The sequence below is a fragment of the Phoca vitulina genome, unplaced genomic scaffold (assembly GCF_004348235.1).
Source record: "Phoca vitulina isolate PV1807 unplaced genomic scaffold, GSC_HSeal_1.0 scaffold64, whole genome shotgun sequence".
Taxonomy (NCBI): domain Eukaryota; kingdom Metazoa; phylum Chordata; class Mammalia; order Carnivora; family Phocidae; genus Phoca; species Phoca vitulina.
In genome coordinates, this window is record NW_022589767.1 from 746,091 (window position 1) to 770,070 (window position 23,980).

Below are 23,980 nucleotides of genomic sequence, written 5' to 3' on the forward strand. Positions count from 1 at the left end.
TCATTTCCTAGCTGGCCTTCTCTCATACAGTGTTTTGTTAGCCGTTGTTCATGGCTCTATATCTAGATCACATCTTGACTTAAAGAGCACAGAAAAACAAAATTTCTAATAGCGTGTGTCAGGCCAGATTTTTATAGAATTCATACTCATGAAGACCCCTAGATGTTACTGTTCTAATCTGGTGGATATCTCCTCAATTCTCCTAGGCCCCACTGTTTCTAGTTATCTTAAATATAAAGAATAAACACCTTCTGCTGGGCAGGAGGCCCAATTCAAATACATCTACTTATGAGCAGAATCAAGGCAATCAAGTCTCCAGGAGAATCAACCTGACCATGCCCAGCACCAAGGCTGTCTGTTCATTTATGTACAGAGCACCACCTACCCAGATGAATGCTGTCTTTTCATTCACTCACAGGACAGACCTTTGTTATGAATTGCTCTGTTGCGTTGCTGGGCTACGTACTCTGGAAGCCACAAAGAAGGGTGAGACAGTCCTCATGGATGAAGGAGGCAGGTAAATGTCAACACAAAGGGCTCAGATCCAAAATAATAGACAACAGGAAGCTAACATCCATGCACTTACAGACTAATGTATTCAAGAAGCATTTCTCAGTAAGCATTTTTGGGGTAAGCTAAAGAAGAAGGCTCAGAGATGGTAGAGGAGAAAGCAATGGGCTCATGAAGGGTGGGGAGAAGTGGACAGTCAGAGAAGGCCATGAGAGAACCTTACCAAGGAAGCAATAAAAAGCAAAAACAAAGGCAGGAGGAAATAGGAAAGAACTAGAAGAAACCATATTCCAGAAAGACTAGAAAAGTCTCAGAGCATAAGCAACAGCGCTAAACTTATACCGGCCATATCAATATTCAGAAGGGTCCTAGAATCCACTCCATTCCATAGTGTTTCAAGTATAGATTATCACTGGCTCACCACTAGCTTTCACTGATAACACATCCCTTGGCTTAGGAAGACTTTATACCTCTTCTAGTCAAAACAGTAATAACTAAGCCATTCATACTAATAATTCCTGAGAGTCTGATTCAGTCACAGTCCAACTTCACACCATCATGGTCATTCCTAAAGCTGGAGCCAGGTAAATATTACATGAAATAAAAATAATTTTTTATCCCCAACAAATGTTTGTTGAGCATTTATTATGTGCAAAATTAAGAGGAAAGAGTGGTCTCTCCTCCTGCCCCCTCCCACCTTCATTTGAGAGGAAAAATGGAAAAAAAGGAAGAGCATAGGGTCCTAGGCCTTGATTTTATAATCTAGTTTAGGAGGCAGGTACGTAATGAAGCAAAGGGAAAAAAAAAAAAGAAACAATGCTCTGAGAATCCAGAACATGAGACCGAAACCAAGAATTGAGAAACTTGTATTGGAAAAGGTAGCATTTGGTTTGGACTTTGAAGATTGGGAAATTAGAGTTGAAAAGGACATTCTGAGCCTGAAGCCCTGTTTCATCAGGCTACTAATGTTAACCGCTAAGTAAAGATAAGTAGTAATTAGCCTTTGGGTGGGAGGTGGTCCGCTGACATTCTGGCCCTTTGCTAATTCCTCCAAAGGGATTCATACCACTGAAAGGATAAGGAGCCCTTCTTCTTCCTCGAGGCCATTCAGACAGAAATTCTTGATGTAATTGCCTCATTTGTAGAGAAAGAAGTTATGTTCTGGTTCTTCTGCCTGCCATTCTGAAATGAGATTTTGTTTCTCGAACCATCTTTGTCTCACTCCAGATCCATCCCCCCAAGCCATACAAGACGCCATACACCATACAGTAAGCTGAACCATGCCCCTAAGAAGATCAAAGTGACATGAGCTCTCCCTTTCAAGATTTCAAAAAGACTCATGAGAGAGGCACACAAATACTGGCACATAATAGAGCGTGAGTGAGAACGCTTGTCTGAATGAAGTTCATGGAGAGATAGTGTAAAAATTGAGTGACCCCGGGGCCAGGGGAAGGAAGATCTTGAGGAGAGCCTGGCTGGAGACACTTCCCAGAGAGGGAGTTTGCCCACTAGGAATGGGTTGGATGTAGAAGAGCAGGGAGGACAGCCTTTGAAGCACAAAGAAGCCATGTGGGTTTACAACAGATGGTGGGTGTAATGGTACCGAAGCACGCAATGCAGGACTGAAGCGTGGCTGAAAAACTGGGGTGGGGGGGGTGCTGCATGTCATGTAAGGGATATAAAGGAGCTTGGGCTCCACCCTGTAATTCAGTGGGAAAATAACACCTGCTTCAGATCCATAGGGTGAACTGCTAAAAATAGGAATCTACATTTTTAACAGGTTCCCCAGGTGATTCATAAATAAGTATTGATAACAATATGTAGACTAAGGAAATCTTTTTTTTTAAGATTTTATTTATTTATTTGTCAGAGAGAGAGGCAGGCAGAGGGAGAAGCAGGCTCCCCGCTGAGCAGGGAGCCCGATGTGGGACTCGATCCCAGGACCCTGGGATCATGACCTGAGCCGAAGGCAAACGCTTAACTGACTGAGCCACCCAGGTGTTCATTATATCACAAACTCTAATTAAATGTTTCTGACAATTCAGAGTAATTTAGGAAGTGCCGAGACCATAATCTCACTAAGTGTCGTTCTTATAGATGACAATGAGATGACATAGCAAGAAAATTGGAAAATCGATAATTCATTCATACTTGCCTTGGATGTTAACATAAACTCTTGACATAAGGAAACTACTAAGAGAGTAGTTGATACCATAGGTTTCTCTAAAAATCTTTGATTGCAACCAGCAAGTCTCCTCGCCTGATAGATTATGTTGTCCTCTTTGGTGAATTTGAACAGTGTAACAGTTGCAAATCTGGCTTTCCTAGAATTAAAATGAGATTTACCCTGTTGTAATTACCAAAGCGGAGAGCAACAACAACAAAAACATTACTACTCATAGCACTATTTTTATTTCTAAATAAAACTACATGAAAGCACACATATTGAAAAGTGCATTATTTAATAACTTACATTTAATAACTTTTTTCAGTTTAAATTGAGGTTTCTCAACTTGGCACTATTGACAGTTGGGGCTAGATAATTCTTTGTCATAGGAAGGAGCTCCTGTGATTATAGGATCTGGCCTCCACCAATGAGATGCCAGTAGCACTTCCCAAGTTGTGACAACCCAAAATGGTGCCAGACATTGACAAATGTTCCTTTAGGACAAAATTGTCCCTGATTGAGAACCATTCATTTTAACGGAAAACCCATATTTTAAAAATTGAGAAATAACCATTTCTATGTTGATTTATGTAGAAGGAAAAGTGATTCTGATAGTTGTGATATTACAAACTTACAGAAACCTAGAAGAGTTTTGTGAGGAGCTAAAATAGAAAGCAAGTATGTGTTTCAAACTTGTGATTTCTTCTTTCTGAATGTATTGCCCCATAATAAGAAATGGAAATGATAATACCTCTTAGAACTATGGTGAGAGCAAATAAAACTTAAAAATATAATACAGATCAGAATGCTAGGCACATAGCAGGTGCACAAAATGTTTGACTTTTTTTCTTTCTTTTTTTTTTTTAAGATTTATTTATTTATTTGTGGGGGGGGAGGGTCAGAGGGAAAGAATCTAAAGCTGACTCTCTGCTCCCTGTGGAGCCCAACGCAAGACTCCATCTCAAGACCCTGAGATCATGACCTGAACCAAAATCAAGAGTCAGACACTCAACCAACTGAGCCACCCAGGTGCCCCCTTTTTCGTTCCTAAGAGATTTATGGCAGCTTTTACTGTTCTGGTTTCTTTTGCTGTGTTATGTTTTGTTTTTCTGCATTTCAGCATAACTTTGGTTTTGTAGGATTACATTAAGACTAGGTAAGTGATAGTCTTGTCTAAGCCAAACTGGAATCCAGATTTGGCTATTTGTCCAACTCTTGCTTTCAATTTTAAGGGATACCTGAAGAGATTGGAAAAAAGGGGAGGGGGCAAAAAGGAGAGAATATCTATTTCCTGCTGCTACCCTGACACCATCTTTTAGAGGAGTTAGAAAAGAAGCTAGGGAGATCATGTTCAGAAAAGGTTGTGAAAGACTCAGAACATAAGTAATGCTAAACTGACTCCACAGATTCCATTTTTCAGAAAGATCTCAAAATCCACTCCATTAGTAGAGGGCTTTCTCCCATGCGGCATTACTAAAAACATCTAGCTTTCCATGGTCACCCATTCCGGGGTGCAGTAAGCTTTCATATCTCTTTCACCCAAAATATCAATAACTAAAACACGAATCATAATAGTGTGTGAGGAAGAGGGGCCCGTTTGAGTTCAGTAATGAGGTTGGACTATAAGGGAACTTTTATATCTTTAGACCAAATTAGTCTTCAAACCTCACATTTACGTGTCTAACTATCCAGTGGATTTTCTACAAGGGCCTCAAACCAAGTAAGTTCAAAATTGTGCTCATCTTGTTTCCCCAAAACCTGTTCCCCTCCTGGACCACCTATCTCAGTGAGTATTACCGATCTCTGGTACTCTCTACTGCTCATCTCTACTCCGACCCTAAACCTGTCAAGGGTACCTTGTCTCCTTCTCTTCCCTTACCCCACAGATCTAAAAAACTAAATCCTGTTGATTCCATTTCTTAAGTAGTTTTTAAATCTGAGTCTTCTTCCCGTTCCCAGTGGAACGCCATCCTGTTTTACAGGCATTTAACTAGTGTAGCCTGCCTCACTATCTCAGGGCAATTAGTAAAAAAAAAAAACAAAAAAGCCAGAATACACTTGTTTCATATTCTAATGACACGTAGCACGTGAGGATATATCTTCTACTCTTTTTTTCATATCAGGATGCAGTGGCCCATCATGCAAAACGAGACCTGCAAAACACACTGCTTCCAGTTCTCCAAACACCAAGCTCTCTGCTTCTGTTCATGCCCATTCCCAACCCTTGGTCCCCTTATGGGAACCACTCTATTGGTTTCAGTTCAGATGTTATTCCTCCAGGGAAGATTTCCTTGGCCTGCAAAGAGAGGGTCACATGTCCTCCCAAAGGGTTTCAATTTCCTATTTATTTACAGGTCTCATGACACTGAGCTTCTTATTTCACAATTTCATTCCTAGCTCCTGGTCCACAGCATGCTGTTAATAATATTTCTTGAATAACTGAAATACCTGGCAAATGAGAATAAAATTCCAGTTGACCTGACTGCGATCCTTATATTTATCTCACTCTCTCTCATATGACATAGTTATTTATTTGTTGAATAAATAGGCGTACTTTTTCCATCACACACAGATCATGCAGTCTCTACCCAAGCCAGTTGCCTTTATTGTCTCTGTTCAAAACAGAAAACTTTCTCTTCGCTCCAGGCCCAAGTTGGGTTTTTTTTCCTATTAAGTTATTTTAAAGAATCACAAAAAAAATGTAGCTTGCACTTGAAGTGTCCTTTTAAAAATATTTAAACAATATTTTTAAGATATCACTGATGTAATCTGATTTTTTTCACATATTTCCTTTTTGAAAAAATCGTGGTTAAAAAAAGGACCTAACATTAGCTTTACTATCTTAACCATTTTTTTTTTTACAAGGAATGTTTAATAAGGTAGGTAACATATGCTTAACTAACATGCATTTCTGGATCACTGCAGCTAAAACAAAGCACCCTATTCATTGAGTAAAAACGGCTTGTTTTATGTGTTGTATACTTCAGGGCAATTAGTAAAAAAAAAAAAAAAAAAGCCAGAATATACTTGTTTCATATTCTAATGACACATAGCACGTGAGGATATATCTTCTACTCTTTTTTTCATATCAGGATGCAGTGGCCCATCATGCAAAACGAGACCTCTGATTAAGCTTATATCAGTCTCAGATTTCTGTTTCATTTCCATGATCTTGACCATGAAGAGATCAATAGGTTCATTTTGGGTTTTACTGGACAAAGTGGAGTCCAGTATAGCCTCTGTTAAGACATTGGCGAGAGTGAACCCATGTAGAGGTGTTCCCGCCACACCTATAAGTGTTTTTCTGTTCTTCTTTCTGCTTACATTGACTCATTCCAAAAACCAATGTGTCTTTTCCTTTGAAGCTTCAGATCCCTCTCTTATTATTCTGGGATAAAGACCCTAATAATAAACACACAATTACAAAACCACCTCCACACTAGAGTTCTTCAATTAGGTGCAGCTATAGTTTGAGTGAAAGATAGTTTTTGAAGGGATCATTCATACCCTTTGATACAATTAAGTTAATATAATGTGCTGACTTTCTGAATGCATTTAAAAGGATAAACGGTCCTTTCAATGCGAGGGAAAGAACATACATCACTCTAGCACAGTGTCAAAGCCAAGGGAAGTATTAAGCCGTCTGTTTTAAGTGCACAGTTCAGTAGTGGTAAGTATATTCACACTCTGGTGCTACAGATCTCTAGAACTTTTCCATCCTGCAACACTGAAATTATATACCCATTAAACATTTATGTCCCTCCTCCCCCAGCCCTTGCCAACCACCCTTCTATTTTCTGTTTCTATGCTTTGGACTGCTTTAGATACTTCATATGAGTAGAATCATTACAGCATTTGTCCTTTCGTCACTTGCTTATTTCAGTTAGTTAGCATAGTATCCTCATCTATGTTTAGTCTGTGGAAGGATTCCCTTCCTTCTTTAAGGCTGAATAATATCCCACTGAATGGATATACCATATTTTCTTTATCCATTCATTTGTCAAAGAACATTTGGGTTGCTTCTACCTCTTGGCTTTGTGAATAATGCTGACATGAACATGGTGTACAAATATCTTTTTGAGATCCAATTTTGCATTCTTTTGGATATTGGAAAGTTCAGGACATGTTGTTTTTCAACTTCATTATGTATTTTTTGAGCTTATTCTTTTCACTTAGCATTCTTTTTTTTTTTAATTTTTTTATTGTTATGTTAATCCCCATACATTACATCATTAGTTTTAGATGTAGTGTTCCATGATTCATTGTTTGTGCATAACACCCAGTGCTCCATGCAGAACGTGCCCTCCTCAATACCCATCACCAGGCTAACCCATCCTCCCAACCCCCTCCCCTCTAGAACCCTCAGTTTGTTTTTCAGAGTCCATCGTCTCTCATGGTTCTTCTCCCCCTCCGATTTCCCCCCCTTCATTCTTCCCCTCCTGCTACATTCTTCTTCTTCTTTTTTTCTTTCTTAACATATATTGCATTATTTGTTTCAGAGGTACAGATCTGAGATTCAAGAGTCTTGCACAATTCACAGCGCTTACCAGAACACATACCCTCCCCAGTGTCCATCACCCAGTCACCCCATCCCTCCCACCCCACCCCCCACTCCAGCAACCCTCAGTTTGTTTCCTGAGATTATCACTTAGCATTCTGTGTGTGAAATACAACCAAATTGTTTCATGTAGTTCAGACAATTTTAATTTCATTCTTCTATATGATATTCCATTTTATGATTTTACCAAAATTTATTTATCTATTCTAATATTATGATCCTGCTAAGTACTTTCTTATTCAACTATTTTGGTGAGCATGTGCTAGAGTTTCTCTAGGATATATACCCTAGAGCAGAATTGCTAGGTGATAGGTATGCATATATTCAATTATACTAAATAACTAATATTTCTTTTCCAAGGGGATAGTGCCAATGTAAATTCTTGCCACAAGCATATGAGAGTTTTTGGTGCTACACATCCTCACCAATAGTTGGTATAACCCCATGTTAAATTTTTACTAATCTGGTGGGTGTGTGATAGTAACTTATTTTGCAATTACCACTTTGCCTATGAATCTCACAAGCCGAGAGAGACACCAGTCACTTCCATTTTTTGAGACTCCTATGATATTCAAAAAAAAAAAAAACCAAGAGATGGCAAAATGCAGATGCAATATAATATTATTGTGCTATTTATAAAATAATCACAACTGAAAAAATAATCTGTAGTACATTATAAAAGGAATGGAATGCAAGTTTGAAGTCTTATGATGAACATCTTCAGTCCCATTAGTGTATACTTACAACTGTATGTGTAACTCTCATTTAGAGATACCATCAAAAGTCTCAGATAAAATGAAAAAAATCCTCCTGAAGAAACTTTCAAATTGAAGTCCAGAGCAAAATGGTCGTACTGACTGCGTCCACCTACCCACTGACTCAACCTCCACTCCCAACTCCTGCTCTTAAGGAGACCAACCTTAATGTCTGCTGGACCTATGGGTTTTATCCTAACTCATTAGTGAAATACTTGAAAATGAACAGTGGGGGAAAAAAACCTCAAAAATAATTCACAGAAGAGTAGTCCAGTGGGTATGTCAAGAAAAGATGAACGCACCCTCCCTTCTGCCTTGCTTTGTGAGAATATTTGTTTATTCAACAAGTATTGACCTGAGCACTTTCAAGTTCAAAGAAGTGTGCTAAGCACTTTGGAGGAAACAAAGAAGAGCAAAACCAGGTGCCTGCCATCTCTGAAGCTCATCTGCTAGCTGGGGGACTAGTCATGAAAATGACCCACAACTGTAAGGCAGTGTCATTGGTGCAAGGGATGCAGACACTATAAAGGGATTAAAGGAGATGACCCTTGAGGTAGGAGTGGAAGTATGAGGAGTTCACCTGGTAATCAAGAAGGATGTTTCCATTAGAATTAAAAGGAGATGACCCTTGAGGTAGGAGTGGAAGTATGAGGAGGAGTTCACCCGGTAATCAAGAAGGATGTTTCCATTAGAATTAATAGCATGTATAAATGGCCAGGATGCTGGGAAAGCTCAGGATCAGTTGAGAGAATACTTAGAAGTGCTCTGTGGACAGTCTGAAGGTATGCCTTGGAGTCAGAGATGAGGGCAATTAGTAAAACGTAAAACTGTGGCCAGATTCTCAATGCATTAAGCATCATGACAAATACGAACCATTAACAATAGATTATCAGCCATTTAAAACAGCAGTGAGAGGATTTTATTTGCATTTTCCAAAGATAATCCTGTGGGAGTGCAAAGGATCATTTGAAAAAGGGAAAAGAGAAGACCCTCTAGTTTAGATATTAAAATAAGGACATTCACAGAGGAACAAGGGGACATGGGGAGGGGTTTGGGGGAGGGAAGGCATATTATGCGCTGACTCTATCCCTGTAAGACCCACTCTTTTCCAGTACATCTGCTCTTTTCCTGAGTCATTGGACCAGTAAATGGCTCCTCTGGAACCACCAACCCGATGGGTCTCAGAGCAATCGTCTGTTTCCTGGGGGAGTCAATGGGTCCCTGGGACAACCCTGGGCTAGAGCCACCCACCTAGGCCTGTTCCACAGAATGTGAGAATAATATTGCTGAAAGACATCCTAGACTCCAACCCAGCGCTTAAGGAGGAACTTTAGGTCCAGAGAAGTTAAGTTACTCACCCAACTCTAAACAACTAATCATGACTGAGTCAGTACTCAAACCTGCCCCAGGACTGAGGTTCCAAGTTAACCACACAACAAAATCAAGACAGAACCAAAACTCAGTCCTTGTTTCCTGTTGTATTGTTTTTCTACAACTGAGGGTCACACCCAAATTTATTAGTAGTAACGTTTACAAAGTCATTCACACCTATCGCTGGGTAAGGTTCTAATGTTTTCAGAGCTCTCAAAATGGCGGAGGCATAGGACAGGCTCTGAAACCCATGGACTAAATACATTTACTCTCTCTAGGCATTCTACCCCAGGCAGTTCAGGTAGAGCTTGCCTTTGTTCCTTTCTGCCCCAAGAGTCTGGGGATGAGCCTTGGTGTAAGCACAGCACCAATCATAGTCTGGGAAACAAGCTCATTAAGAAGCAATGGGGGGAAAAAACCCAGTGGATTGGTGGTTTTCAGAAAGGCTGATTTGCAGAGAGGAAATTCAATACAGGATCGGTGCACTTTTGGATTTAATACTTTAAGCAAAATACATATAGCCTGTCTGAGACAGAATTAGGCAGGTGGCCAATGTAGTGTGTGACTATGAGATATTCCTGACCAAAGCCACGTGCCTACCATACTTCCAAAGCTGCCAAAATTTGCCACCTTTATAAAAACTTGTTTGAGTGGTAGGCCATTATTTCTAGATACTTCAGCCTTCCTCCTCTATCCCTATTGAAATGATGTGATGCATGAATTAATTCATTAATATCCGTTATTGCGTGCACAGTAATATGTCAGTGCTGTGGCAGTGTGTTTAGGACAAATGACCAGAAGTGCAAAAGTTGGTTTATACAACATTTTTTTGTAAGATTTCATTTATTTATTTGAGAAAGAGAGCACACACACAAGCGGGGGGAGGGGCAGAGGGAGAGAGAGAAGCAGACTCTCCACTGAGCAGGGAGCCCAACTTGGGGCTCGATCCCAGGACCCTGAGATCATGACCTGAGCTGAAGGCAGACACTTAACCCACTGAGCCACCCAGGCGCCCCAGTTTATAGAACTTTTAACACAAACTTTATCTCTTGATCCCCAAATCAGCCCATTTTCCCCATTTTAGGATGAGAAAACTGAGGCTCAGAGAGGTTAAATGAATAGCCCCACATCACACAGCCAGGAAGTGGCAAAACTGTGATTTTAATCCATGTCTTCTAACCTCAAATGTCATATTCTTTCCATTACATCTGTTTGGTATATTAGCAGAAACCTCTAAGACAAATGGGGCTCACATCTCAAAGAAGTTAATAATGTAATGTGTAAGGGAGTACAATGTAAATAATAAATTCAGATTTAAAATATTTTTTTAAAAAACTCTTATATCAACAGTGGCCTCAATGTTACTGAGTGCATACTATGTGTGTGGATTGAGCACTGGATCTAGAACGTGCAAGCCCACAGCTCCATATATTATGATACATCCTGCAGCCATTGTTTCACAGGCCTCCCACCCCAGGAGGAGGGGAGGGTTTGAAAAAAGACTTAAATGAATTCAGCAAATATGCTTCCCCAAACACTCCAAAAACCCACCTATCCTCTTAAGGCAGATCTAAGACCACACTGAAGAATTTCCTAATTAAGCAGAGACTGGAATTCAAATCTTTCTTCTATTCTGTAGGTTGTTTGTTTGTTTAGGCTGGGGGGCGTGCAGCAGGAGCGGGAGAGAGAAAGAATCTTAAGTAGGCTCCACGCCCAGCACGGATCCCGACCGGCCCTCTAGCTCATGACCCTGACATGACCTAAGTGGAAATCAGGAGTCAGAATGCTTAACCAACTGAGTCACCCAAGTGCCCTCTATACTGTGATTTTAATACTAACTAAACATCACCTACAAACAACAACAAAAAACAACCCTTCTTTAAATTTTAAACTTTCAGTCTGCATTCATTCTTCAGAAGAGGCTGAGGTAATGCTTTAAGAGCGATGTTCCTCAGACTGACTGTGCCTAAGACTCACCTGGGCATCTGTTCAAGTGCAGATTCTGATGCTATAGGCTTGGGTGGGGTCTGAGGCTCTGCATGTTAATAAACTATACATTTCGAGTTAGCAAACCCCAGAATATACTTGTATGCTCAGGTTTACACATATTGTCAAAGCCTGGCTCCCCCCAGAAACTAATACAACAGTCTGTTGAGCTGGCCAAGTTGAGTTCACTGCTCCCACCGCAAAGGAGATCACTACCTAGATTACGTTCTAGCAACGTCTCAAAGGTGGAGTGCAAGGTGAAGATTTTTGTGACATTTGGGGGTTTGGTATAAGGTAGGTCTTTCATTATGCAACTTAATCAGGATTTGTTAAAGATTATGATATAATAATAATTCAGGATCGGTGGACAGCAAGGGTGTCAAAGAGTCTTGGGGAGTAAACAGCTGTTTGATACCACCAACTGGAAAGTTCAACAGTCTCATTTCACAAGTTGTTTCTTCCTGCGCAAGAGTTCCAGGGATAGCAAAGACTTGTTGGTGACGACAGTGAATAGTAAAGCGGTACCGATAGTAAACTGTGGGGGTATAGATGGTTTGGGTTTTTAATACAGATGAGCACGCGCGCGAAGGAGTCAGGGAGGAAGGCGGGAGGACGCAACGAGTGAGAAAGCCTTTCTCGGCCGAGAGCGCCACCTGCTGGCCTTGTGTGTAACAAAACACAAAAACTACACCTGCAAAAGCCGGTTTTAACAGAAAGACTCGGGTGCCACCTACCGATTTATTTTTAAACTTTTCAAATGGTTTCCAGAAAGATGATTCACTCTCATTTAAAATATGTGTGTTATGCACCAATTATTTAAGAGATGCTAGAAACAGAAAAATAGATAACACAAGATGGGAAAGGCAAGTCTTGAAGACAGGCGAGCCTAGAGAAAAGATCTGGGTGAGGGATAGAATCATGGTTAAGAGGGGTGCCGTGTGCAGCGCAAAGAACAGACTTGGCAATCAAGTGACCAGGGGTGACCGGGTGCAGGAGAGCTAGGGAAGCTTTATTGAGTCAAGGAAGCCTGAAGTGTCTCTTGAATGTGAATTGACAGTAGGTGTGAGAAGGAAGGGCTGAGAGTTCCAGGCAGAAGGAGAGGTAAGGTATGGACCTGCCAAAGAGATTTAGTATGCTTGAACCATGAGGTACAGGGACTAAGGGAGAAAACTGGGGAGGGGTGCTAGGGTCAGATCCTGGAAGGCTTCACGTGCTGCACTGTGGAGGTTATCCTGACCAAATAAACCCTAACCAAAGAATCCCTGATGGGGGCGCCTGGGTAGCTTAGTCGCTTGGGCATCCAATTCTTGATTTCAGCTCAGGTCATGGTCTCGTGGTTGTGGGATCCAGCCTCATGTCAGCTCCACACTGAGTGTGGAGCCTGCTTGGGATTCTCTCTCTCCCTCTGCCTCTCCCTACCTCTCGAGCACGCATGCTCGCTCTCTCCCTCTCTCTAAGGAAAAAAAAAAAAAGAACCCCTAATGGATATTAAGCAGGGAAAATGCAGGATTAGACCTCTGTTTACAAATACTACACGGACAGAGTACCCTTTCTTTGGAAGAAAGCAAAACTGGAAATCAGCACATCAATTTGGACTTTTGTTGTTGCCAGTCACATAAACCTGTTCCACTCCCTTAAATAAAAAGGGAGAATTTATCAGACAGGTATCAGGAGTACACCAAATCATTGAAAGGCTGCAAGGGCAGACTTGGAATCAGGTGGGAGCAAAGTCAGTTTGGAGGGGGCTCAGCAATTGGGTCAGAGATGGAAGTGTGGCCAAGAGGATTCAGCAGCGGCAGGACGTGGCTGACCCTGCTGTTCTGAACTGGGTCTGATGGCCCGGCAGGAGCGTGCGGGATCATCAGCGCTCAGTCATCAGCCCATGCCTTGGAGGCTAGGTAGGCTAGGTAGCTACGAGAATTAACTGGCCACTCTGACTTCATAAGCATTATTGGTTAGGGTACCTGTTTGGCTGCAGTAACAAAGATCAAAATTTACGACCACTTAAATAAGGCCAATGTTATTTCTCCTGTGCATGGATGCCCAAACTGCTTTGGCAGCTGTCCTCTGAGATTCACTGCTGGCCCAACCGCCCTCGGTGTTGGTACTCCACAATCCTCCCGCCTAGTTTCTGTTTCGTGGTCCAAGAGAGCTGCTCCCGTTCCCACCATCACGTTTCCATTCCAGCTGCAGGAAGCAGGAACATAAAATGAGATGGCATGCTCCTTTCCTTTCAGAGCACAACTTGGAAATTGCATATCTCACTTCTACTAGAAGCCATTGTCCAGAACCTGGTGACACAGCCACATCTAGCTGCACGAAAAACTGACACGTGTAGTCAGGATTCTGTGTGGCCAAGTGGACAGTTAAAGTTCTATTGCAGGGCACCTGGGTGGCTCAGTCGGTTAACGTTCAACTCTTGGTTTGGGCTCAGGTCATGATCTCAGGGTCATGGGATCAAGCCCCGAGTTCTATCCCTATGGGGGAAGGGAATGCATGCTGGGGGACAATAAAAAATCCCCAAAATAGGAACTGAGGAGCTAGATTCTGGAGAGACCAAAACAGCAACAACAAAAAACCCACAAAAAACAGACAAACAAACAAACAAAAAACGAAGTCAAATGTCCAGTTCAGGCAGGTGGATTAAGGGGAAGAACTTTTCATTCATCTGAGTAAGAGATAACAGGGGCCAGAAAGAAGGCAGTATAATGAGGTTGGAAGTAAATGTTTGAAAATACGAGGAGTTAGACTCTTCAGGATTTGGAGTCTGACTGAATATAAGCAATAAAGAAAGGGAGGAAAGATAAACCCATCTCAATTTTCTGACTTTTGTGATGGGGTTGATCTTTGAGCCATCGCTCAGGTAAGGAATATAACAGGAATTACACATATCACATTCAGGTCTGTGGAACTTTCCCTTGGAGGAACCAGTATTTGGTCAGATATATGGTTCTTGACGCAGGACAGAGGAATTTGATGACTGTCAGCATGTTGGTGGTAGATGAAGCTGTGGCAGAGAATCACATCACCAGAGGAGAGCATGAAGTCTGAGACTGAGGGTGGAGGACCAAAATTAACATACGAGCACAGACCCCAAATTAACCAAACCCGTTAACCAAGCCCAGAGCCACAAGGAAAGCTATCAAATCATAGCCCCCATGATAACAGCTAGATGAGGCAACTTCCAGTACATCCCTGCCTCCTCACCCATCTTTTGTAAGCTAAAGCATTAAACAAGCACTCACTGGATAGAAACCCAAAATTTTCTCTAGAGGATGTCTAGATAACACGATCCAAGACGTCAATGGGGAATCTGCTCAGGCCCTTCCTCCCCCACTGAAGTGACAAACCATTAGTAACTAGAAATTCCTTTGTGTTGAGCATTTCTTTCCTTGGGGACCCACTATCTTAATGCTCCCAAGATCTCAGATTTTCCTATCTGAAAGAAAAAGAAGAGGGAACCCCGAAGGAGAGTGGAGGTTCCAGATAAAGCCGATCCTGTCAGAAGTCACTGCTTTACAATCTACAATTTATCACAGCTCCTATTGTTTAGTACTTTCAGTACAATCTGAAACAGTGTATGTAGTGATCATCTCAGCCATCTGGAACAATTCTACTTCATTTATTGAGTCAACAATGGGTGGGGCCCTCATAAATTTCACCATCATGAGGTTTGTTCAACAGGTCAGACTCCTTTTGTGTGAAACTGTTTTCAGTTTTTAATCCCAAATATCCAGCCTGAGAGTGTTTCTTATTTTGCCTTCCTGCTTCCCTTTCTTCACCACGTAAAATTATAGCCTCAGTGAAACACGATAGGCAGACATGAATCATTTTAAGCCCTATGAAAAATAATTAGCACGTAAATTGACTGTCCCGGTAAAATTATGGGAGAATATAGAACTTTTGTCCTCCATTCCACTTTATTCATTATTTTTTAAAGTCAGGTTTATTGAGTTATAATTGATATGCAGTAACATTTACTTTTTTAAAGGGTACAGCTTGATGAGTTTGGACACTTGAATATGGTTGGTCAAATACCACCACAGTTAAAATACAGAAAATTTTTGTCACCCAGAGTTCCCTTGTCTTCAAAATCAATCACCACCCCACGCCCCCCAAGACCCTCCCAACTCCTGGCTCCCATTATCTGATTTCTGGTTTTATAGTTTCGTCTTTTGCAGAATGTCACATGAATGGAATCACATAGGACTTACTCTTTTGGGTCTGACTGCTTTCACTTAACCAAATGCTCTTGAGGTTTACCCATGTTGTTGCAGGGATCTGTAGTTTGCCCCCTTTTTTGACTCAGCAGTGTATGCCACTGTATGCATGGACCACAATTTGCTTATCCTCTCACCAGTTGTTCCTGGTTTGCGGCTACTATGAATGAATATGTTGTAAACGGTTTCACCTACACATTAGCGTACATCTATTTTATTTCTGTTGGGAGTGGGGTTGATGGGTCATATGGGCAGTGTTATATTTAACTTTATAAATAACTACAAAACGGTTTTTCCGAAGTGGCTCTACCAGTTTGTATTCTCACCAGAAATTCATAAGGGTTCCAGTTCCTCCTCCTCTTCAACAGCACTTGGTATTGTTCATCTTCTTAATTTTCCTCGCTCTAACGAGCGTGTAATGGTATCTCACTGTGGCTTTAACCTTCATTTCCTCAGCGACTAATAATGTGGAGTGTCTTTTCATGTACTTAGTCTGTTCAAACCTTTTCCCCATTTTTAAAAAATTATTTATTTATTTGAGAGAGAGAGAGAGCACGAGCAGGGTGAGGGAGAAGCAGACTGCCCGCTGAGGAAGGGAGCCCGAAGGGGGCTCATGTGGGATCAAGACCTGAGCCAAAGGCAGACACTTAACCGAATGAGCCACCCAGGCACCCTCCTTTTCCCCATTTTTAAACAGGATTGTTTGTCTTATTATTAAGTGGTAAACATTCTTCCTATATTCTGGATAGTAGCCTTTTTCTTTCTTTTTTTTTGTTAAAGATTTATTTATTTATTTGAGATGGAGAGCAAGAGAGTGAGAGAGTGCATGAGCGGGGGATATTTCTTAACTGGATTATTTGTTTTTGGGGTGTTGAGTTTGGTAATTTCTTAATCGATTTTGGATAGTAAACCTTTATCAGATATGTCATTTGCAAATGTCTTCTCCCATTCTGTAGAGAGAAGCAGGGAGCCTGATGTGGGACTCGATCCCAGGACCCTGGGATCATGACCTGAGCCGAAGGCAGACACTTAACTGACTGAGCCACCCAGGCGCCCCTCTTTCTTTTTTTTTTTTTTAAGCCTTTTTCATTTTTAAGATATGTGCTTTGCAAATATTTTCTCCTAGTTTGTGACTTATCTTTTCATTCTCTTTTTTATTTATTTATTTGAGAGAGAGTGTGTGTGAGTTGGGGGTGTGGAGGGGTAGAGGGAAAGGGAGAGAATCCCAAGCAGGCTCCCCACAGAGTGCAGAGCCTGATGCAGGGCTTAATCCCAGGATCCCGAGATTATGACCTGAGCTGAAGTCAGACGCTTAACTGACTGAGCCACCGAGGCACCCCATCTTTTCATTTTCTTAATAGTGGTGCTCAAAGAACACAAGTTTTTTATTTTGATGAAGTCCAATTTATCTCTTTCTTTTTCTTTTGTAGTTCCTGTGTTTTGTATCTTATTTAAAAATCTAGATGACTTAGATTTTTTGTTTTCTGTTAAATAAAATGATGCTATAGTAATCGATACAGTAGAATATTGACATAAATATAGACATAGATCAATGAAACAGAAGAGAGTCTGTTTGATCTTTGCTATCACACCTAAAATCTTAATAATTGCTTACAAGCAGTCACATTTCTCTGATTCTCTTAAAATGTTTTCCATTTGTTTGAATTGTGATCAAAAGAAGACCCAGACTTCATAATGAATTGATATATTTCCCAAGTCTCTTTTTATCTGTAGATTTCCCCTTTCATCTCTTTTCTCTTACTTTTGTTTTAATTGAAGAGACTGCTTGTTTGTCCTGTAGAGTTTTCCTAGTCTAGCTTCTGCCGAGTGGCATCCTGCAGTGCCATTTAATGCGTTCTTCTGTTCCATTTCCTATAAAAGCGTAGTTATGTCTGGAGGCTTGATGAGATTCAGGGTTGTTTTTGTTTTGGAAGACCACATCATAGATAGGTGTGGGATCTTATTTCAGGAGGAACTTAATGTCTGTTTTTCTCTCTGTTTGGATGTTATTAGTCATTGAGAACCATCACCTTGATCCATAGGCTTGGTTTTTATGTTGGTCCTTTCATTGTGCCTGTTCACCAGACCATCACACAGTAATGAGCACCTACTACATGAGTGGGTGCTAGAGACGTAGAAGTGTCATTCTGACAAGTGTGAGTTTTGATTTGGATTTCCCTGATGACTGATGTTGAGCATCTTTTCATGTGTCTGTTATTCATTTGGGTGTCTTCTTTGGAAAAATGTCCATTCACGTCTTCTGTCCATTTCTTAACTGGATTATTTATTTTTGGGATGTTGAGTTTGATAAGTTCTCAATAGATTTTGGATACTAAACCTTTATCAGATATGTCATTTGCAAATATCTTCTCCCATTCTGTAGGTTGCCTTTTAGTTTTGTTGATTATTTCCTCCACTGCGCAGAAACTTTTTCTCTTGATGAAATCCCAATAGTTCATTTTTGCTTTTGTTTCCTTTGCTTCTGGAGTTGTGTCCAGTAAGAAGTTGCTATGGCTAAGGTCAAAGAGGCTACTTCCTGTGTTCTCCTCTAGGATTTTGATGGTTTCCTGTCTCATACTTAGGTCTTTCATCCATTTTGAATTTACTTTTGTGTATGGTTTAAGAAAGTGGTCCAGTTTCATTCTTCTGCATGTTGCTGTCCAGTTTTCCCAACATCATTTGCTGAGGAGACTGTTTTCTTACGTTGGATATTCTTTCCTGCTTTGTCAAAGATTAGTTGACCATATAATTATGGGTCTATGTCTGGGTTCTCTGTTCTGTTCCACTGAGCTATGTGTCTGCCTTTGTGACCGTACCATACTGTCTTAATGATTACAGCTTTGTAATATAGCTTGAAGTCTGGAATTAGGATTCCTCCAGCTTTCCTTTTCTTTTTCAAGATTGCTTTGGCTCTTCAGGGTCTTTTGTGGTTCCATACAAATTTTAGGATTGTTTGTTCTACCTCTGTGAAAATGCTGATGATATTTTGATAGGGATTGTACTAAATGTGTAGATTGCTTTGGGTAGTATAGACATTTTAACAATATGTGTTCTTCCAATCCACGAGCATGGAATGTTTTTCCATTTCTTTGTGTCATCTTCCATTTCTTTTATCAGTGTTTTATAGTTTTCAGAGTACAGATCTCTTACCTCTTTGGTTAGGTTTATTCCTAGGTATCTAATGGCTTTTGGTGCAATTGTAAATAGGATCGATTCCTTGATTTCTCTTTCTGCTGCTTTATTATTGATGTATAGAAATGCAACAGATTTCTGTATGTTGATTTCTTATCCTACGACTTCGAAGAACTTGCATATCAGTTCTAATAATTTTTTTTTTTTTTGGTGGAATCTTTCAGGTTTTCTACATAGAACATCATGTCATCTATGAATAGTGAAAGTTTTTCATTGCCAATGTGGATGTCTTTTATTTCTTTTTGTTGTCTGATTGCCAAGGCTAGGACTTCCAGTACTATGTTAAATAACAACGCTGAGAGCGGACATCCCTGTCTTGTTCCTGACCATAGAGAGAAAGTTCTCAGTTTTTCCCCATTGAGGATATAAGCTGTGGGTCTTTTGTATATGGTCTTTATGATGTTGAGGTATGTTCCCTCTATCCCTTCTTTGTTGAGTGTTGTTATCAAGAATGGATGCTGTACTTTCTCAAATGCTTTTTCTGCATCTATTGAGAGGATCATATGGTTCTTATCCTTTCTTTTATTAATGTGGTGTTTCACATTGATTGATTTGCAAATATTGAACCACACTTGCAGCCCAGGAACAAATCCCATTTAATCATGGTGAATGATTCTTTTAATGTACTGTTGGATTCTGTTTGCTGGTATTTTGTTGAGAATTTTTGCATCCATGTTCATCAGGGATATTGGCCTGTAATTCTCCTTTTTAGTGGGGTTTTAGAATCAAGGTAATGCTGGCCTCAGAGAATGAGTTTGGAAGTTTTTCTTTCATTTCTATTTTTTGGAACAGTTGAGAAGAATAGGTATAAACTCTTCTTTAAATGTTTGGTGGAATTCCCCTGGGAAGCCATCTGGCATGGACAGTTGTTTGTTGGGAGATTTTTGATTACTGATTCGATGTCTTTGCTGGTTATGGGTCTGTTCAAATTTTCTATTTCTTCCTGCTTCAGTTTTGGTAGTTTAGTTAACTTTTTTTTTTTTTTTAAAGTAGACTCTATACCCAGTGTGGAGCCCAATGTGGGGCTTGAACTCATGACCTAAAAATCAAGATCTGAGCTGAAATCATTAGTCAGATGCTCAACCAACTGAGCCACCCAGGTGCCCCTCAGTTTGGGTACTTTATATGTTTCTAGGAATATATCCATTTCTTCCAGATTGCCCAATTTGTTGGCATATAATTTTTCATACTATTATCTTATAATTGTTTGCATTTCTGTGGTATTAATTGTGATCTTTCCTCCTTCATTTGTGATTTTATTTATTTGGGTCCTTTCTCTTTTCTTTTTAGTAAGTCTGGCTAGAGGTTTATCAATTTTATTAATTCTTTCAAAGAACCAGCTTCTAGTTTCATTGATCTGTTCTACTGGTTTTGTTTGTTTCTATATAACTTACTTCTGCTCTAATCTTTATTATTTACCTTCTTCTGCTGGCCTTAGGCTTTATTTGCTGTTCTTCTTTTGGCTCCTTTAGGTATAAGGTTAGGTTGTATATTTGAGACTTTTCTTACTTCTTTTTTTTTTTTAAGATTTTGTGTATTTATGTATGTATGTATGTATGTATGTATTTATTTATTTGAGAGAGAGAGAGAGAGTGAGGAGAGAGAGAGCATGAGCAGGGGGGAGAGGGAGAAGCAGGCTCCCCGCAGAGCAGGGAGCCTGATGTGGGGCTTGATCCCAGGACCCTGGGATCATGACCTGAGCCGACAGCAGACACTTAACTGACTGAGCCACCTAGGTATCCCAAGACTTTTCTTGCTTCTTGAGGTAAGCCTGTATTGCTATGTACTTCCCTCTTATGACCACTTTTGCTGCATCCCAAAGGTTTTGGACTGTTGTGTTTTCTGATTTTCATTTGCTTCCATATAGTTTTTTAATTTCTTCTTTAATTTCCTGGTTAACCCATTCATTCTTTGGTAGGATGTTCTTTAACCTCCATGTATTTGTGGTCTTTCCAAATTTTTTCTTGTGGTTGACTTCAAGTTTCATAACATTGTGGTTGGAAAATATGCATCATGTGATCTCAATCTTTTAGTACTTGTAGAGGCCTGATTTGTGACCCAGTATGTGATCTATTCTGGAAAATGTTCCATGTGCATTTGAAAAGAATGTGTATTCTGCTGCTTTAGGATGAAATGTTCTGAATATATCCGTTAAGTCTTTCTGGTCCAGTGTGTCATTCCAAGCCATTGTTTCCTTGTTGGTTTTCTGCTTAGATGATCTGTCCATTGCTGTAAGTGGGGTGTTAAAGTCCTCTACTATTATTGTATCATCATCAATGAGTTTCTTTATGTTTGTTACTAATTGATTTATATATTTTGGTGCTCCCAAGTTGGAGGCATAAATATTTACAATTGTTAGATCTTCTTGTCAGATAGACCCCTTAATTATGATAGAATGCTCTTCTTCAGCTCTTGTTATAGTCTTTGGTTTAAAATAGTTTGTCTGATATAAGTATGGCTACTCCAGCTTTCTTTTGACATCCATTATTAGCATGATGAATGGTTCTCCATCCCCTCACTTTCAATCTGCAGGTGTCTTTAGGTCTAAAATGAATCTCTTGTAGTAGCACATAGATGGGTCTTGTTTTCCTTTCTTTTTTTTTTTTTTAATCCATTCTGATACCCTATGTCTTTTGATTGGAGCATTTAGTCCATTTACATTCAGAATGATTATTGACAGATATGCATTTAATGCCATTGTGTTACCTATATAGTAGGTGTTTTTGGAGATTTTCTCTGTTCCTTTCTAGTCTTTGTTCCTTTGGGTCTTTCTTTCTCACGTAAAGAGTCCTCTTTAATATTTCTTGCAGGGCTAGTTTAGTGGTCATGAACTCCTTTAGTTTCTGCTTGTACTCGAAATTCTTTATCTCTCCTTCTATTCTGAATGACAGCCTTGCGGGATAAAGTATTTGTGGCTGCATATTTTTCCCATTGAACATGTTGAATATATCATGCCACTGCCTTCTGGCCTGCCAAGTTTTTGTGGAGAGATCTGCTGCTAACCTTATTTGTCTTCCCTTGTAGGTTAGGGTTGTCTTTTCCTTTGCTGTTTTGGGGATTCTTTCCTTATCTCTGTATTTTGCAAATTTTACTATGATATGTCTTGGTGTCCTGCTTTTGTTGATTTTAATGGGAGTTCTCTGTGCCTCCTGGATTTGGATGTCTATTTCCTTCCCCAGAGTAGGGAAGCTCTCAGCTGTAATTTGCTCAAATAAACCTTCTGCCCCCTTTTCCCTCTCTTCTTCTTCTAGGATTCCTATGATATGAATGTCATTACACTTCATGGAGTTGCTGAGTTCCCTAAGTCTACATTCGTGTTCCGATGTTTTTCTTTCCCTCTTCTTTTCAGCTTCATTATTTTCCATAATTTTATCTTCTATTTCACTTATTCATTCCTCTGCTTCTTCTATCCTATGGTCATTACATCCAGTCAGTTTTGCATCTCAGTTATAGCATTTTTTTATTTCAGCCCGACTAGTTTTTAGATTTTTTATCTCTGCAGCAAGGGACTCCCTGGTGTCTTCTATGCTTTTTTCAAACCTAGCTAGTATCTTTATTATTATTGTTTTAAATTTTGGTTCAAGCATATTACTTATATCTGTTTCAATTAGATCCCTGGCCATGATCTCTTATTGTTCTTTCTTTTGGGGTGGATTCTTCTGTCTTGGCATTTTGTCTGGGTCTCTGCCTTCTGCGTGTGGGGAAAGCCTGTATGTTTCCTGCTCCTGAAAGTAATGGCTATATTAAGAAGAGGTCCTGGGCCTGGCATTTCAAGAAGTCTTTCTAGTGTATGCTGTGTGCACTCTGCTCTTGTGTTTTGGTTGCTCTTTCCCTCAGGTCAGTCCTCTGCAGAATTTCTCCTTGCAATGGGCAGTGTTCAGACCTCATCCAGTGTACGGTGAGTTTTAACTAGGTGTGTTTGGGTCTGCTTGTTAAAGGGGCTAGATCCTATTTCCCCCAGAGCTGAAGCTTTGCAGCACTCTATGGTCAGTAGACTTGGTGCATACAGGGTGTTTGCGCTGGTTGTCTGGGGGAGGGGCCCACTGCTGCTCTGACTCTCAGGCACACTTGCCCTAGTTCAGCAGCACCTGCAGAGAGCAGGGGGCGGGGCTTGGTGTAAGAGGCTCAAGCCTCCACTGTAGGTGCTGTGCTGCTCACTGAAGTCTGTCCATGCTGATAGGCGGGGGCAAAAATGGCATCAGCTGGCTCTCTCCTCCCCAGAGAGGGCAGTTCACTCCCATCGCTGTTCAGCAAGCCCTCACAAAAGAGTGAACAATCTTTCTTGTTTGTCTCAGACTTCCCTCAGATATCTGCCTTCACCCTGTCTGTGTCCAAGCCATCTGCCCACCTGGCAGTGCAGTGCTCCTTGGTTTATCTCAGGCAAGACAGCTGAGTTTCCAAACTCCAAATTTTAGGGCATGCACTGATCCTCTGGGGGAGGGTTTCACAGCACTGTGGCTGGTGCTGGTTTGTCCCAGAAGGGCAGTCACACCTATGTGCAGGGGCCTGGAGTTTATGGTAAAACGCAACAAAAAGCCAGCATCCTGCTTGTATGCTAATGAATGGGGCAGAGTAATGGTGCTCTCTGGCTCTTTTGTGCCCTGAGAGACAGCACCACCTCTCTCAAATGCACTCCAAAAAGGGAACTGTCTCTCCCAATGTGACCCAGGGGAGCCTCAGACCACATTGTACACTCCTGGACCTCATCCTTCCTTCTCCACAGGAGCACCACTACCCCGCCAGGCTCCACTCGGCAATGGTGCAGACTTCTAAAACTTTAGTCTTTGAGTTCCGCTGCTGGTAAAAACTTGCAGTAAACTTGCCCTCTGGTTTTCCCCGTCAAGGGTTTTGGGGAAGTGTTTTTCTTGTGCAATGCCCTGCACTCTGTTCGCTCTCTCCCTCTCTCTCTCTCTCTCTCTCCTTTCTCCCTGATCAGGGGTCCCTCCCCTTTGCAGCATTGAGGATTCTTTTCTCCCCCAAGTCACATCTCCTCATGTCTTACCTTCCATAATATAGCCTCTTTTCTCCCTCTAGTTGTTCTCTTAGTCCTCAGATTGATTTCCTGGGTGTTCAGAATGATTTGATATTTATCTTGCTGTCTTCAAGGGATGAGCAAGCATAGGGTCCTCCTACTACTCCGTGATCTTAACTCCTCTCTTCCATATTCATGATGATCACGAAGTGATCACCACCATAAATCAATAGAACAGTGAGGTACAAA

General features: G+C 40.8%; 1 protein-coding gene and 1 non-coding gene across 2 annotated transcripts in view; one reads left to right on the forward strand and one right to left on the reverse strand.

The window, feature by feature from the left end:
• The first annotated feature begins 335 nt into the window (after nt 1-335).
• The window catches only part of LOC116624091, a 47,939-nt gene continuing 24,294 nt past the window's right edge, over nt 336-23,980 (forward strand). The window contains 3 exon segments of the mRNA XM_032391717.1: nt 336-517; nt 11,706-11,890; nt 22,597-22,657. Coding sequence (XP_032247608.1) covers nt 336-517; nt 11,706-11,890; nt 22,597-22,657 — 428 coding nt within the window.
• On the reverse strand, nt 6,208-6,337 carry LOC116624169. Its single transcript, XR_004297840.1, has one exon. It is a non-coding gene; the product is annotated as a small nucleolar RNA SNORA22 (small nucleolar RNA).